General features: G+C 44.5%; 1 protein-coding gene across 1 annotated transcript; it reads left to right on the top strand.

Annotated features, from left to right (window-relative positions):
- Positions 1-2,829: 2,829 nt before the first annotated feature.
- Positions 2,830-12,261, top strand: Selenos (selenoprotein S). Its single transcript, XM_005084423.4, has 6 exons — positions 2,830-2,986; positions 3,536-3,670; positions 5,467-5,573; positions 8,867-8,956; positions 9,111-9,189; positions 11,626-12,261. Exons 1-6 carry the CDS (start codon positions 2,911-2,913, stop codon positions 11,703-11,705), a joined length of 567 nt encoding a protein of 188 aa, XP_005084480.1. The 5' UTR covers positions 2,830-2,910; the 3' UTR covers positions 11,706-12,261.
- The last annotated feature ends 4,480 nt before the right edge of the window (positions 12,262-16,741 follow it).

Below are 16,741 nucleotides of genomic sequence, written 5' to 3'. Positions count from 1 at the left end.
CAGAGGCCTTGAGTTCAATTCCCGGCAACCACATGGTGGCTCACAACCACCTTGAATGAGGGCATATGCAGGCAGAACACTGTATAATTAATAAAATAGAAGGAGGAGGAGGAGAAGAAGAAGAAGTACCCATAGAAGGATGGAGTGAGAAGTTTAAAGACAGGCATTTAGTCTACATAACCAATAGTGGGAGTTGTGGATACTATTCACCTTTGTCCTATTTTTGCAAGTAACACCTGAGCTGTACAAGTGCTGGGTTAAATGGGGTTCTAGATAGCTACCACTTGATGAAGGGGACAAAAACAACACACCTGAGATGTAGGGGCAGTTTTGTAGAAGCTTAAATGGCACTGATTCAAAATGCTTTACATGTTAGTTGAATATCATACTGTGCACACCTAACTGTGCACACCTATGGTTCCCAATAGTAAACAAAGCTACCTTTTATATATGATTTTGGTTGTTTGGTTGTTTGGCTTTGTTGTTTTTGAGAAGGGCTAACTATATAGCCCTGGCTAGACTAGAACTCACAGAGAGAGATCCACCTGCCTCTGTTTCCCATGGTTTTGATTTTTGAGGCAGTCTTACATTTCCCAGTGTGGCCTTCCTATGACACCAAAGATGACCTTGCTCCTGATCCTCTTACCTCTGCCTCACAAATGCTGGGATTAGAAGCATTTACCACCATGCTCAGTTTGGGCAGTGCAGGGCTTTAAACCCAAGACTTTGTACATGCTAGCCAAGGAAACACTTGATCAAACTGAGAAACAATCCTAGTCCTACTTTGTATATTTTTAGTGCATTTTCTTTATGAATAGCTTCTAGTTTCTATTTTACATTACAAAATCCCAAGTGGAAAATATTTCATTATGGCATTTTCATATATGTGTTTTGTTTTGTTTGTTTTGGTTTGGTTTGGTTTGGTTTGGTTTGGTTTTTCGAGACAGGGTTTCTCTGTGGCTTTGGAGGCTGTCCTGGAACTCGCTTGGTAGTCCAGGCTGGTCTCGAATTTACAGAGATCCGCCTGCCTCTGCCTCCCGAGTGCTGGGATTAAAGGTGTGCGCCACCAACGCCCGGCCACTTTTTTTCTTTTTTGAGACAGGGTTTCTTTGTATAGCCCTGGCTTGTCCTGGAACTCCCTCCATAGGCCAGGTTGGCCTCAAACACAGAGATCTACCTGTCTCTGCCTTCTGAGTGCTGGGATTAATGGCATGCATCACCAATGCCTGGCATTTTGTTGGTTTTTAATTTTTCCACCTCTCTTTTTAATGAAACTAAATGTTAGTACTTATCATCATGACTACAGATATTAATGGACTGGGTAAACAGGCCAATGAAGCAGCCTCCTCACTCTTAACAGGATGTTTCACTTGCATTTGTATGACAAAGCCTAAGCAAGTGAGAAATCACCTTAAGAGTGATGGTTCAAACTGGGGGTGTAGCTCAGAAATAGATTGTAGGGGGCCAATACCCAAAGTTTTTATATAGGGTGGTCATTTTTACCACTAAGAGGAAAACACTGAGAATATAAAACTAATTAGCAAATTGATGGCTAGCTTTATATCTTAACTGATAATATTCGGCCATCAATTTTCTGATTTGTAAAGTCCATTTTCAAGGTGGCTGATAATGTGAAGCAATTTTAGGGTTTTCTCTCTGCCCCATGAACACTAGTCCTTCAATAGGAATCACTGCATTAGTTTACTGTTACTGTAGCAAGATATTTGACAAATTTTATGAAGCAATGACATTTTGGAGAGTCAAAATCCACAACATATGATATAAATTCTTCCAGGGCCCTTTGGCTGTGACATGTCATGGTAGAGTACATCGAAATCTGGTTTCCTTTTTCCTGAAGAACTCTACGTTGACCTCATATAATTTCCCAAAGTTCCCGATTTTAAACACCTCAGATAAAGTTGTTGCTATTTTTTTTTTTTAGACAGGGTTTCTCTGTGTAGCTCTGGCTGTCCTGGAACTAGCTCTCAAACTCACAGAGATCTGCCTCTGCCTCTGCCTCCTGAGTGCTGGGATTAAAGGTGTGCGCCACCACATCCGATCAATTGATGCCTTCTTAATCTCATTAACCTATGACTTTGGAAATTTGATTCCATCGTTTCCATTTCAAATTTCAGCAATCTCCTTTATTGCTTCCCTAGTATGTTGCTGGGAAGCATTACAAAAACCGGTAATGTGACACATAGTAAGAGTCTAAACATGTTGGAATCATTACTACATTAATTCCTTCCCTTGGTTGGGATTCTGGTTCCTTAGAAGTAATTTTGGGGGCTGGAGAGAGGTTAAGAGCACTGACTGCTCTTCCAGAGGTTCTGAGTTCAATTCCCAGCAACCACATGGTGGCTTACAACCATCTACAATTCAATCTGGTGCCCTCTCCTGGCAGAACACTGTATATGTAATAAATAAATAAATCTTAAAAAAAAAAAAAAAGAAGTAACTTTGGGTCACTGGAGTATTAGATCGCTTTCCTCACGTTTGTGGAGAGGACCTATGCTGCAACCCTCACTGGCCCCATGACAGGGACTGGAATGCAAATCTCATCCCAAGGAGGCTCCAATTGGTCCTTGGTGTCCAATCAGCATCAAGCATAAGGTCGGTAGGAAATCAGCACAAGATCGGTTATCCGCACTAAGCTGTGAGCATCAAGCTCAAGCTTCCAGAGATTCCAAACCCGCCAGCTCCCCCCTAAAAGTCAAACGTGCTTCCGCCTGGGCGTCCTCTAGCCCCGCCCTGAAGTCACACCCCCCTCTGTGATTGGTCGAGCGTCGAGACAGCTTGAGCCATGATAGGCCAGGACCGCGGCGGCCGGGAGCGCCACGTGTACATAGGGCCGAACCGGAAGCTGCCAGCTGAGAAGAGCGGCGGGCTAGTCGTTGGCAGCTGCCAGCCATGGAGCACGCCGAGGAACCTCTGTTCGCGCGCCCGGCTCTGGAGACCGAGGGCCTGAGATTCCTGCACGTCACAGGTGAGGGGCGGAGGGGCGTGCGGCGGGCGCCGCCATGCTCGGTGGGTCGGCCTCCAGGAGGCTGGGCGTTATCGCCGCGGGCAGGCCGGGACAGCGGCCTGGGCCCGAGCACTGCTTCCTCGAAGTCGCCCTGGCTGGGCGGGCGCTCGCGGACTTGGTTCGCTAGAGTCTTTAACACCTTCCCTTTGCAGTGATGGAGTCCTCCGGCCGGCGTGTCGCTCCGCACAACCCTAACCCACAGCTGTCTCCTTTACAAAGTGTAGCTCCCGGAGTCTGGATGGCCCTTGCTTTCCTGAATCTATGATAGACAGGTCCCCCTAGTCCTTCCGATCCCAGCTACTGTGCCCGGCACCTTCCAGGCTACTCCCGAGCGCCCTGATGGTTGAGAAGTTTGTGTGCCCAGCGATTCCGGGAATCCTTACATCCCTCACCCAGATAGCAACTGCTTAGGAGTCCATTTCCTCAGCTATGTGCAGGTTATGGAGGCAGGAGCCATGATTCATGCGTGTTGAGTATTATTAACAGTGGCATTGGGTTTCTTTTTTGCAGTGGGCTCCCTGCTGGCCAGCTATGGCTGGTACATCCTCTTCAGCTGCATCCTTCTCTACATCGTCATCCAGAAACTTACAGTCCGACTGAGGGCACTGAGGCAGAGGCAGCTGGACCAAGCTGAGGCTGTTCTGGGTTAGTGTCAGGCGATAGAAATGAAGGCACCTGTGGCTTACTTATGTGGGTGTCAGCAGTTTATGCCTTTGAGTTTGGGTTTTGAAAGATTTATCGAGATCCAAAAGTTTCCCAATAGTGTGTAGCACACAACAATGCATATCTTGTTTAGTGACTCTTAACTTTAGAGAAGATTAAAATGAAAACCTAACTATTGGTGCTCTAGCTACATCCATTAAGGAACCTCTGGAATTAACACCTTTAATCCCAGCACTTGGGAGGCAGAGGCAGGCAGAGCTCTGTGAGTTCGAGACCAGCCTGGTCTACAAGAGGACAGGCTCCAAAGCCACAGAGAAATCCTGTCTCAAAACAAAACAAAAAAAAACTCAAAGGAAAGCCATTCTAGCTAGAAACTACTTCTGTGGGTGTGTCTAAAAGAAATGTTAAGTGTTTTATGTTGCTGTATGACTGAAATACAGATCACCATTCATCTGAATTACTATAGTACTGAGATTAGGGTAGAAAGCTCTGATTTACAGCTAGGTAAAAATGTAAACTAGGGTTGGGTATATGTGGTGATATACAATTTATGATTTATTAAAGCTTCCCTGAGGATTCAGAAAGCAAAGTCAGCCACAAGCTGTAGAGGTCAGGCAATGGTGATACACACATTTAATCCCAGCAGCCAGAAGGAGGTGGTGGTACACACTTTTAATCCCAGGACTCAGGATTAAGAGGTAGATGGATCTCTGTGAGTCCAAGGCCACCCAAGATTGATCCAGTCCTAAAGAGAAACAGGTCACACAAAGATGATCTCATCATCTGGGATCACACGCCTTTAATCCCAGCACTAGGGAGGTATATAAGACAGGAGCAAGGTCTCAGTATCAGGCATTCATTCTGCAGCCACATTGAGGATAGGAAGACATTGAAGTCTCAGGATTCTCCAGCCTCGATGGGGAGAGGTTAGAGTCTGAGGTTTTGTGGAGCCAGGCTCACCTTTCAGTCTGAGGTAGAGTGAGAGCTAGGGCCCGGCTGCTTTGCTTTTCTGAGCTTCAGCTTGAAGTTTGAACCCAATATCAGTCTCTGGGTCCTTTTACTTTTGTGTTACAGATATAGAGCACACACCTTTAGTCCAGCACTCAGGAGGCAGAGATAGGCAGATCTCTATGAATTTGAGGTTAGCCCAGTCTACAAAGAGAGTTCTAGGTCAGCCAGGGCTGCATAGTGAGACCCTATCCCAGTAAGCTGGGGCTGGAGCTGTGACTCAGCTGGTAGAGTGCTTGACTAGCATACATAAGGCCTGGTCTTTAGTCTCCAGTACCAAATAAAAGTAGGTATGGTGGCAAACTTTTGTTCTCCCACACTGGGAGGTAGAGGCAGGAGGGTCAGGAATTTTAAGGTCATTCTGTGCTACATAGTGAGTTTGAGGCCAGTTGAGGTTACATGACACCCCATCTCAACCAAAAGTAAGTTAAACTGGGACATTCATATTTGTAATGCTAGTTGGAAGGACTTTTCTTTGTTGGAACAGGATCTTACACCTCTTTTCATAGATTTGGGCTAATCAAGTGATAGATAAGATGCAAAAGCCTTCAGCTTTGCTTTGTGGACTGCTGGTCAACCTAGAGATCAGGGGCAAGTGAGATGTCCACATTGCATAGTAGAGGCTTGCTCAGGTGGCCATCAGCGCATTTATTGTTCTACTATGAGTATGCAAGGATATGTTTTGTGATGGTTTTCTGACTTTGAACCTCTCTATATTTACATACTAGTTCATAAGAAGTCATACCTAATTTTTTCTTCTGCTGTTTTAGAACCTGATGTTGTTGTTAAGCGACAAGAAGCCTTAGCAGCTGCTCGTTTGAGAATGCAGGAAGATCTAAATGCCCAAGTTGAAAAACATAAGGAAAAACTAAGACAGGTATGAACTGGGTTGACTTAACAATGAATGTGTTCGGTTTTTCTTTTCTGTTTTTTCAGGGCCTCGAGCATGCTAGGCAAGGTCTCTGTCACCAATCTACACATCTACCTTTGCTTTTTTTCAGGGTACTGCCTTTACCTAGAGGAAGTTAATTGTTCAAGAATGAGTGATAACAGTCCATAAAATATATTTACTGTTATTTGCAAGCTTATAGAGCAGGGTTGTGTCTCATTAAATTCAAGATGCATTTCAGAGTCTACCATGTGAATGTTGGTGATATAAAGCAAAATATGCTAATTAGGAATAGATGTGTGAATACATAACTACAGTGGACACATGAGGACGGTGTTTGTGGGTGAGTGAATGCATGTCTTTTGGGTGAATATCAAGAATTAATTTCCTTTAGTTTTCTGTGGATCAGCATGCTTGCTTTGTACAATTTTGAACTGCCAAGGGAGAAATACTCTTGAAGAAAGGTATATCTCTTCTTTCTGTCTTGCCTTCAAGTGTTTCCTTATAGCAGTATTACTCAACAAAACTGTGTGCATGGTTCACATGCCACTGGAACCAGGGTAGATACCAGCCTGCCTACCTCCCAAGTGCTGGGATTGCAAGTTCCACATTTAGCTTTGCTTGAAGCTGTGTATTGCATGTGACCTGGTTTAGGCACACTGCAGTGGTTTTCAGGAGAGCAAGAAAATGCAGTATAAGGCTTAGATGACGATTGTGTTGATGGAGGTGTGGCCCAGAAGATGGGAATTTTGAGGATTTTTTTTTTTTAATCATGGGTTTTCATGGGAGGGGAAGGAGGAATAAAGGATTGCTTTGAGCAACCAGATAGGTTGCTCTGGTCCTCATGGGAGTAAGACTGCTGTATTAGTTACTTCTGTTGCTATGATGGGATGACAAAAGCAGCTGGGGAGAAAGGGTTTATTTTGGTGTACAGTCCCTGGGGGAGGATGCAGTCTGTCATGGCAGCAGGAGCATGAGGCCAGCCTGGCAGTCAGAAAGCAGACTGATGACGTTCCATGCTTACACAAGCAGCAGAGAGAACAGGAAAAGGAGCCAGACTATAAAACCTCAAAATCCACCTTCAAGAACATAACTTCCTCCAGCAAGGCTGCCCCTCCTACAGATTCCACAGCAATCACAAACATTGCCACCAGCTGGAGAGCAAGTTCATTCAGATCATATTTGCATACCAGCACTGAGCTGATCTGTCATGCCAGAAGTTTTCAGAGCTGTCTCATCAGGCTGTCTCATCACAAATAGAGCCCTCTGCCAGCTTGGAAGTACCAGAGAATTTGATCTCAAAGAATTTTGAGTCTTCGTCGTACCACTGGGGCTTCCAGGGATGTGTGCCTTTCTGCCACAGTCGGCAGCTTTTCTTATTTTTGCCTGGTCATCCCTTTGGGTCTGGTCTTCCCAGCTTGGCTGGGACCTAGAAGGAAAGGACATAGTAAGACATAAACATACACCCACCCCACCTCTGAGGCATTTGTTCCAATAGCAGTCTTCAGTGTTTATGTAAGTTAGTTGCCCATCTTCTCCTTAGTCACCAGTGACTTTAAAGTTAATAATTAAAAACCTATGGCATAGAAGTTTGTTCTATGGAAATTAAGTTTCCACTGTCCCTGCTTCTTACTTACTTCCTAAGTATACCATGTAATGTTAAACTTTTTTAGGCATTTTTACAGATATATTTTATCCAATATTTTATGAGCATATTGTATGGTTCTCTTTGAATAGAAATGGAAATAGTATGTGCATGTTTTTCGATTGTCCATCACATCTGCCTAGCTTATGGTTAGCTTAGATATCTTATAGGTAACCCTTGAATATATCTGCTACTTATTCATTTTGGATTTTAAAATTATTATCTGTGCGTGAGTGCAGGCATGTCCATGCTATGGTGTGCAGTTGGAGATCAGAGGACAACATACGGTAGTTATTCTCTCCTTCCGCTCTGAGTTCTGGCGGTCAAATAGGTCATCAAGCTTGTTTGCTTGTTCAGCAAGCATTTTGCCTGCTGAGCCACCTTGCTAAATGCCCCCACCACCACCCCTCTTTGGTTTTGGTTTTGTTATGATGGGTCAGACATTCTTTTGTTGTTTTTTCTGAGGCATGCCCTGGTTAGCTTAGTAGTCTACCTCTGTCTCCTTAGAGCTGGGGATTGTGGGATTACAGGTATGCACCACCATACCCAGCTCAGTTAGATGTTCTTGATGTAACTAGACATGTAAAGCAACCTTTATGTTAAGAGGTAGTTGGTTCTTTCTGAACTTCCTGTACTTACAAGCACTGGAAGCTTGAAGGGACAGGTTTGGTAAGAGATGTGCATACCATGGAGGAATTTGCAGAATATGTGCTTATAATGCATGTTATCACGTGTCCTTATGACATCACAATTTAATTAGGATCAGATGGACTACATTGGATTTGAATTCCTTTAGAAATGAGAGATTGCATGCCTCTGACATGCATACCCACTGCAATGCTCGGCTGCTTGAAAAAAATGGCTACTGTCATGGAACAGGAAGCAGAAGCAAATGCCACATGTGTTGGGTCCATACCTACCACAGGTTTCTCAGGGACTCATTGCAAAGTGTGATTTTTCTGAGGTGATTAATTTCCCTTATGTTTCCATAGTGCTTAACTTTGTAATGCACTTGGCAATCTGTTGCCCTATGATCCAGTGCCCAAGGCAAAAGGACTAAGTGGCACAGCCAGGTCATAAAACAGGCCACATACACCATTCCAGGTCATTTCTTCTGCATTGCCAGAATGGACTGATAAGGGTGGATTGGAATAATGGAATCACTGTTTCTTTTTCCATACTTTTTTTAAAACTTTGTTTTTATTTTATGGATATTGGTGTTTTGCCTGCATGTATGTGTGGGGATGCCAGATCCCCGGTAACTGGAGTTACAGACAGTTGTGGGCTATCATGTGGGTGCTGGAGATTGAACCCGTATCCTGTGGAAGAGGAGTCAGTGCTCTTAACTGCTGAGTCATGTTTCCAGTCCCTTCCATACTTTTTAATAAAGATTTTATGAGATAGGATCTCACTGTGTAGGCCAGGCTGGCTTCAAAAGCCTTTTCTCATCTTCCTGAGTGCCAGGGTTACAGGTTTGCACAGCCACTTTTTTTTTTCTTCAAGGAATAAATGAAAGTAAAGACGTGTTTTGAGAGATGTTTGAATTAAAAGTTCTCAATGAGCATTTTCTCTGAGAGCAGTCGGAGCTTATGAGTGTTTCCTATCTGTGCTTCCTTGTGTGTGTGATTCTTCTTAGCTTGAAGAAGAGAAAAGGAGACAGAAGATTGAGATGTGGGACAGCATGCAAGAAGGCAGAAGTTACAGGAGAAACACAGGAAGGCCTCAGGTAACTGGAGCTAATGGCAATTAGCCGTGGAGAATTCTGGGGCTTGGACTGGTTTTGTGGTTTTGTAAATTGAACCCAGAGCATGGCATATTGAGCTGTACCCCTAGCCCTGAGTAGAATGTATTGAGTCTTAAACTTGTATATCTTCAAACAGGAAGAAGATAGTCCTGGGCCTTCTGCTTCATCTGTCACCCCCAAAAGAAAATCTGACAAAAAGCCTTTGCGGGGAGGTGGTAAGAGCCTGGCCATGTGACACATTTAGAAATGTTAACACTTACAAGATCTGTCTTTTTAGCTGTACTTTCTGTGTGTGTGTGTGGTGTCTCTGCCCTTCAGTATGTCAGTGCACGCGTCCATGCTTGTACACAGAGGCCAGAGGGCATTAGATGTCTTGTTCTATAATTTCCACCTTATTCCCTGAGACAAGGTCTCTCCCTTGTCCTGGAGCTCTTGTGGCAGCTGGGAAGCCTCAGCAGTCCTGTCTGAACCTAAACACTGAACTTAAAAGTGTGAGTATCACTATGCCTGACTTCATGTACGAGTGCTAGGGGTTTGCACTCAGGTCCTTTTTCCCACTAAGCATGGAATGTATACTTGTAATCCTTGTTCTTGGGCAGCTGAAGCACAATTGTCCCGAGGATGCCAGCCTAGGCTGCCTAGTGAGGAAAAAGTCTCTTTGTTTCTGTGTCCCCAAGTTTAGGACTGTAGAGATACAGGAGGCAAATTCGGAGTGCTCTGTGGCTGTTCACTGAGCAATTAGAATGGTTGTACTTGGATTCAACATTCTTTCCTGTTCCGGAGATAGCCCTGTGACAGGAAAGGAGAGCCAGGATGAGAGCAGTCTGTCTGACAGAGCAGTGTCCAAAGACTCTCCATGTCTGACTAACAGTGCTGCCCTATTTCCTACAAGTAAACCTCCTCATGATATAGACAGATTTTCACTCAGCCTTTTTTCTGTGTTAACATGACTAGACACTCTAGGTGACACCATTAGCAGCATGTCGTCATTTTGTCCCTGAGGGATTTCACACATCTTGGGAAGATGGGACACATGAACAGAGAAGTTAGCAATCTTTTGTGATTCAGGCTGAGTCTGAATGGAACATTGTGTATTATGTATTTCACCTGCTCCCCTCCAGAGCTAATTACTCTCATCCTGGCTCACCCGACACTTCAGTTTGTACATGGCCTGTTGTGCTGTCCAGTAGTCCTGAGCTAGGGCCAGCCTAAACAGCCTGGCTTTGCAAATGAGGAAACTGACTCAGGGTGAGATTTCATGGTGAGCAAGGGGCAGTGCCAACCCACATAAGGCTAACTTGAGCCTGAAGCTTTTGGCAAAGACCCGGTTATCCATATTGGCTGTGAGGATATGATGCGGGAGGGAGACATGGAAAAAGGATGTAGGTGACCCAGTTCTGACTACTGGAAGTGGAAAGTTCCATTCTGGTGGTTTGGTTTGGTTTGGTTTTTGTTCATTTTTGAGCCGGTCTTAGGCCTACGCTGGCCTCCAGCTGAGTATGTTGCTAAGGGTGACCTTGACCTGTTGATCCTCTTGCTGCCTCTTCCCAAAGACTGAGATCACAGGCCTGGACCATCACACCCTTTTAAAATGTTCTGCTTTGCTTTTGTTTTGTTTTTGAGACAAGGTCTCAAACTCTAGCCTAGGCTGTTTTAGAGACCACAGTGTAGCCAAGGCTGGCCTTATGCAAGGTCTTCAACTCCTGAGTTGAACTACAAATATAAGCCCCCACATCTGGCCATTTAATTGTTTTTAAAAGTCCATTTTCTGCAGCTTCAATAGCCTTTTTTTGAAATGTGTACTTTCTTTTAAGCACTATGATTAGTGTAGGGTAAAAGGTTCAAGCCTATTTACATGTTTGAAAACCTACCAAAACCTTCCAGTCCCTGAGCATAAAATCCACCAATCCTTGGGCTCAAGCCAAGCTCAGGACTTGAAATCTCACCAGTCCCTACCCTGGAAAATTCCTCCCCCAAGAAACCCTGTATACGCTTGCCTCATGCTCCGTTCTCTGCTGCTTCTCATCTGAGCAGAGGCAGCCACATTCTGTGTCTCTCCCAATAAATCTCTTGTGTGAGGTTTGTTGTGTGGTGTGACTTTCTGGTGTTCTTGGCTCCTGACTGCCAGAGATGCCTTTCCCCTCAGAGATGCAACATTTCTACACAGGAAACCTTTCATCTCAGAGTTATAGCACTTCCACTGGGGAAGCCTTCCCCTGAAGGTTGTAACACCTCCATTGGGGAAGCCTTCCCCTCAGAGCTGTAACATGTGTATTGGGGATTTCCCCTTAGGGCTACAACACTTGTGTTGGGGGAAATTTTCCTCTCAGATCAGAGCTGTAACACTTCCCTTGGGGAAGCCTTTTTCCTCAGCTATACCACTTGGAATTGGAGGCTTCATATAATTAAATCAGGCTATCCTGGGTAATTTCTGGCTATTTTGCATGCCTCTCAAGTACTGGGATTAAAGGCTGCACCACAACTGTCTCCACCTATTTTTTTTATATAATGGCTAAAGTCCCTTGGAAATGGCCATGAAGATGGAATCTATATCTTTGCAGTGATTTACATAATTTGTAGGTATAGTTTTAATATAGAATGTTTCCTGATCTCCAGCCATCAAAATGGTTCTGTTTCCTTTTCACTTCCAGGTTATAACCCTCTGACTGGTGAAGGGGGTGGAACCTGCTCCTGGAGACCTGGACGCAGGGGCCCATCATCTGGTGGATGAAGCTAAGAGCCTTGTTAGTGTCACTTGACATTAGCAAGGTGAACCCTAACCCTCAACTCAATTGCCTTACGCACGCTTTCACAGTGACTAGCCGAGGAGAGGTGGGGCTTATTCCGTTCTTAACTACCTGTATTTTAAGGGCTTTGGTCAGTAGGAGATACAGACATTGCCATTAGGTCCACACTCTACTTAGAGATGAGACAGCCATTAATTTCATGGCTACTTGCTAGTTGGTAGGTTGAAGGCCTCTTGCTGTTCAGCAGACTTTGTAAAGGAGGCCTTGAGATGATCTTTTGGGGTAGAAGTCCTTGCTGACAGGACAGTCTCTGTGTCAGGATGCGTTGAATGATGTCTTCCTTATAAATGGTGAGCCCACCAGTGAGGATTACTGATGTAAACAGTTGATGGGGTTTGCTTCTGTATATTTATTTTTATGTACAGAACTTTGTAAAAAAAAGTTAAATACTTGAAAAGTAACATTTTTGGCATCTTTATTAAACTCAAGGAAATTTGTTTGTGAGCTTGACTTTGTCAGGCATTAAACAGCTTTTTGTCATTCAGTCTCCAGTTATTTTACTTATTTGTCATGGCTAGTGGCAGATAGTCTCACTGACTTTAAGTTGACAGACTCTTTGGGGTTTAGTTGCTATATTAGTAGGATGAAGAAATAGCACAGCACACTATGGTGGTGTGTGCCTATATCACCACACTGGGGCCGGAGGATAACTGCAAATTTGAGGCCAGCCTTAACTACATGGTGAGTTCCAGGCTCATCAGAGCTATGTAGCGAGACTGCCTAAGGAAGCCCAAGTACACTGCAATAAATTGCTCAAAGGAAAACAGGTAGGCATGCATGGTGGTTCTTGTCTGTAAATACTTCAGACACCGGAGGATTGCCAGACTGGCCTAGGTAGCAAACCCTATCTCAAACCTAACAACAAATCCTGTCTTGAGCTGCCAGTGTTCCTTTATGCATATGGCTCATTTGTCCTTGAGAGGACCTGCTGGGGATTTTCTGCAAGACTGCTGGCTACATATGTGTGTATGTGTCCCAGTGTGATTTTTTTTGTTTTGTTTTGTTTTTGTTTTTCAAGACAGGTTCTCCATACGTAGACCTGGCTGTCCTGGAACTCACTTTGTAGACCAGTCTCTGCCTCCTGAGTGTTGAGCCTTGGACCACCATGCCCAGCTACACTCTTTGACTTTTATATATTATTTAACAAATTGTTTTAAACAGCAAAACCATTCTTAACTCGGGCCAGCTTTGGCTTACATGGTGGATGTTGAACACTCTTGCCATAGAATCAGTCATGGAAAGTAAAACAGAATTAACCCAGAATAGCATACTTGATTAGAAAGTTAGAAGTCTATAGAGGCAAAATAGTATGTGGATTGTCTCTCTTGACATATAAAAGAGAAAACAGTCTTTGTGTAGGACTCTACTGGGGAGCTTGGCCTGGCAGTACTCATGTAATTCGGAGGATTTCTGTTTCAAGGACAGGCTGGGCAATGTGGAGGCTCAATGTCTGGAGGGGAGATCTGGGATGGACACAGCACTGGCATTAGAAACAAGTAGCTCATTAAAGCTTGGAGTCTAGAAAGATTGAGTTGTGTTAAGTGGCTCTCAACTAAGTGGCAGTGTTGATTTGTAGTAGAAATTAAATAGGAAAAAAGGTACTTGAAGGGTGTGCTTTTGTGTACTATTAGGTTTTCCTGGCAGGTTTTGATGGTGATGTCTATGGAGTAATGGTGTTACTGGTATATAAATAATGGGTTTTAGGTATTGAGATGCCACCTGTATAATAGTTTGGAAAAGCATTTACCATGTGGTATCTTCAGATCCACAGGTTAACACTGTGCCTATGAAGCATGTAGTTTGGTTTTCAGGCACTGAATATTAGAGGAGTTAAATAATTTTCTCAGTGCTAATCAATGCAGTCTGTTTCATCCTTGTGTCCCTGTCATCCAAAGCCTGAGCTAATCAAGGTGTGGGCAGCTTAGTGCAGCTAAAGAAACAACTGCTCTGTGGAAATTACGTATGACAAATTGAGGGCAGTAAGCACTCAGACGGGTAGCCTGGCATCATTCAAGGTCTGCTTGCTTGAGACAGAAGGAACTGAGGGCAGGAGTGTAGGGGTCAAAACCCAAGCCTCACGTGGAAGAATGGTCTGAGCCAGTCATAAAACCTGTTTGAAGCTGGGTGGTGGTGGTACATACCTTTAATCCCAGCACATAAGTGTTGTGGAATATTAGTTGAAGATGTGTTACATTTGTTTATGCTGTAGAATATTTGTTTTGTAATGATGCATTACTTTTTTTTTTCTTTTCCTAAGATAGAACCCTGTAGCTATGGAGGCAGTCTTGGAGTTAGCTCAGTAAACCAGGCTGGCCTTGAACTCACAGATATCTGCCTGCCTCTGCCTCTTCCTCCCGAGTAATGGAACTAAAGGCGTGCGCTACCACCACCTGCTTTGTGTTGCATTCTTTTATCTCTGTGAAGCTGTGTTGCTTTGCCTGCCTAAAACACCTGATTGGTCTAATAAAGAGTTGAATGGCCAATAGGTAAGCAGGAGAGTGAAAAAGGTGGGGCTGGCAGGCAGAGAGAATAAATAGGAGAAATCTGGGAAGAGAGATGGAGGAGCAAGAAAAGGAGAGAGGAGGACATCAGGGCAGCTACCCAGCCGCATGGCAGCTACAGAGTAAGATATAAAGAAAGGTATAAAAAAGAGAAAAATAAAAACTCAGAGGCAGAAGGTAGATGGGATAATTTAAGAAAAGCTGTCTAGAGACATGACAAGCTAAGCTGGCATTCCTAAGAAAGAATTAAGTTTCTGTGTATTTATTTGGGAGCTGGATGGTAGGCTCCCAAAGAGTAAGAGGAAAAAAACCCAACAACTACCACCCTCAGGAGCAGAGGGAGGCAGATCTCTGAGTTTGAGGCCAGCCTGGTCTACAAAGCAGGCCAGAGCTACACAGAGAAACCCTGTCTCGGGTTTGGAACCCAGGCTGTGTGTTGTGCCTTCCCCTCAGGCAGAAAGGCAGTTGCTAGGGTTCTGTCACCACAGTCCACCGTTGTCCTGCTGCTTTACTCACCTTCCTGACTTCTAACCACTGGGTGTTCAGAGCTTACTGTGGATATTATTTCTTCTCCTTCTTCCTTTTTCTTTTTGTATGCCCACATACTGATTCCTACAAGTTGTACTCTGATGTCAACATGTGTGCTTTCCCCTGTCACCAACACATACACATAAATATAAAGAATAACTAATAATTTGGAGGGATCACAACATTCCCAGATGAAGAGAAGACTCCAGTGGTGAGCAGTTGTGGGCATGCTGCTTATCGCTCAATGACTGCATCCTCCTTGGGACACACATGGTGCTGTGAGAATGGGCCTTTGTGGTACTGGGAAAACTCACTAGCCATTAACTGCCTTTTTTACCACCCTGAGACCACAGCAACTCCGCAGACATGGATACAACCCTCCTTATCTTGAAACATGTGATTCAAACCTCAAAGGTCATTTCATACCCACCTTGGCATTGTCAAAGCATCCTGAAGACCCTGGAAACAGAGGGCATGAAATAAAGTGCAAAAGCAAGGAGCTCACCAGAGTGGCCTGATTCAGAAGGTGTGCCCGTTGTCATTCCCTGAATCATAAGCCACTGTGACTAAAATAAACTCTTATCTCCAAGCATCTATGAAGCTCGGCTGATCCAAGTTTGATTGCTCTCAGTCATGGATCTGTAGGCCAGCTCCTGAAGGTACAGACTGTGGGCTACCCTAACCCAGCAGATGGGATCATCACTCCTGGGCCCTCCCCGCAAAACAGTGAATCTGAACTCTTATTTCCATAAGCCTATTCATTCTTTAGTCTCCTGACAGTTGTAGAGATCCCACTCCCATAATCATGCCCACTGCTTGCCTATGCACATAGACCATATATGGGTCTTGCCCCACGCTCCTCGAATAGCTACGGCTACTCAGAGCAATCCTGTGTTGGGGAAGTCTTATGCTAATAAAGCACTGTCTGGCCAATAGGAATCTAGATAGGTGGGGCTAGGAATCCAGGAGGATTCTGGGAAGGAGACACACAAGAGAGTTCGAGATGTAGCCGCATGGGGTAGGAAGCCGGGAACTATTCTCCGGTAAGAAACATACTTAGATTAACAATTATGGGGTAATTACTTAATGCAGAGCTAGCCAGTAAGGGACAAACAAGGCCAACAGCTTCATAATGAATATAGCCTCCTGTGTGTTTATTTGGGACTCATGCGGTTCTAGAACCAGGCTGGCGCGGCAGAGCCCAGGCGACTGGCGGGGGGATAAACCAAAGCGGCTAGCAAAGGAAAAAGCTTCTCTTAACAATCCTGTACTTCTCCAAAGGATGTTGGGAAATCCCATGATGAACTGTGGATTGAGGCCCGAGTGAGCCTCACTGGGTGAGGGATATTGCTCCTGGTGCATGCACCGACAAGTGCCCACGGAAGTGGGTGGGGGAGAGCTGAGACCAAGAGTCAGGAATTCTTTGCAGCTCCCTGTGTAATCAGGCTTAGGATGGCGGACCAGCAGGACTTTCTGGTTTTGCCTTCATGTTCTACACTGGGCCGTAGACATCTTTAGCTCTTCTTTTTTTTTTTTTTTTTTTTTTTTTTGTCTGTGTACATGCAAAGGCCATAGAAAGCAGCAAGTTGACAAGTTGACCCCACAGTCTCTGCAACCCCTTTGGTTTCCACATACCTGAAGCCCTCTGATTCCTGTTGCCCAGCTTAGCTATGCCTACATTCACAGACCATTTCCAGGGACCCTCTGACTGCTTCTGAGGATACTGCTATTTCTCTAATCCCATTTTGTGTTTTCCAGGTCCATATCATTAGCAGTCAGGAGGCTGCTATTTAAAAACCACAGTAAGAGTGGCTTGGAGGGAAAGGTGAATCCATGCAGTGGTCAAGAGCTTGTAATGTCATCCCAAAGAACTGGAGTTCAGTTCCCGGTGCCCAAGTCAGGCAGCTCGTATCTGTAGCTTTCCTAGCGTG

This window comes from Mesocricetus auratus, unplaced genomic scaffold (assembly GCF_017639785.1).
Source record: "Mesocricetus auratus isolate SY011 unplaced genomic scaffold, BCM_Maur_2.0 Super-Scaffold_4256, whole genome shotgun sequence".
Classification (NCBI taxonomy): Eukaryota; Metazoa; Chordata; class Mammalia; order Rodentia; family Cricetidae; genus Mesocricetus; species Mesocricetus auratus.
Note: the sequence above shows the minus strand (reverse complement) of the source record. Positions and strands in the feature narration are given on the sequence as shown.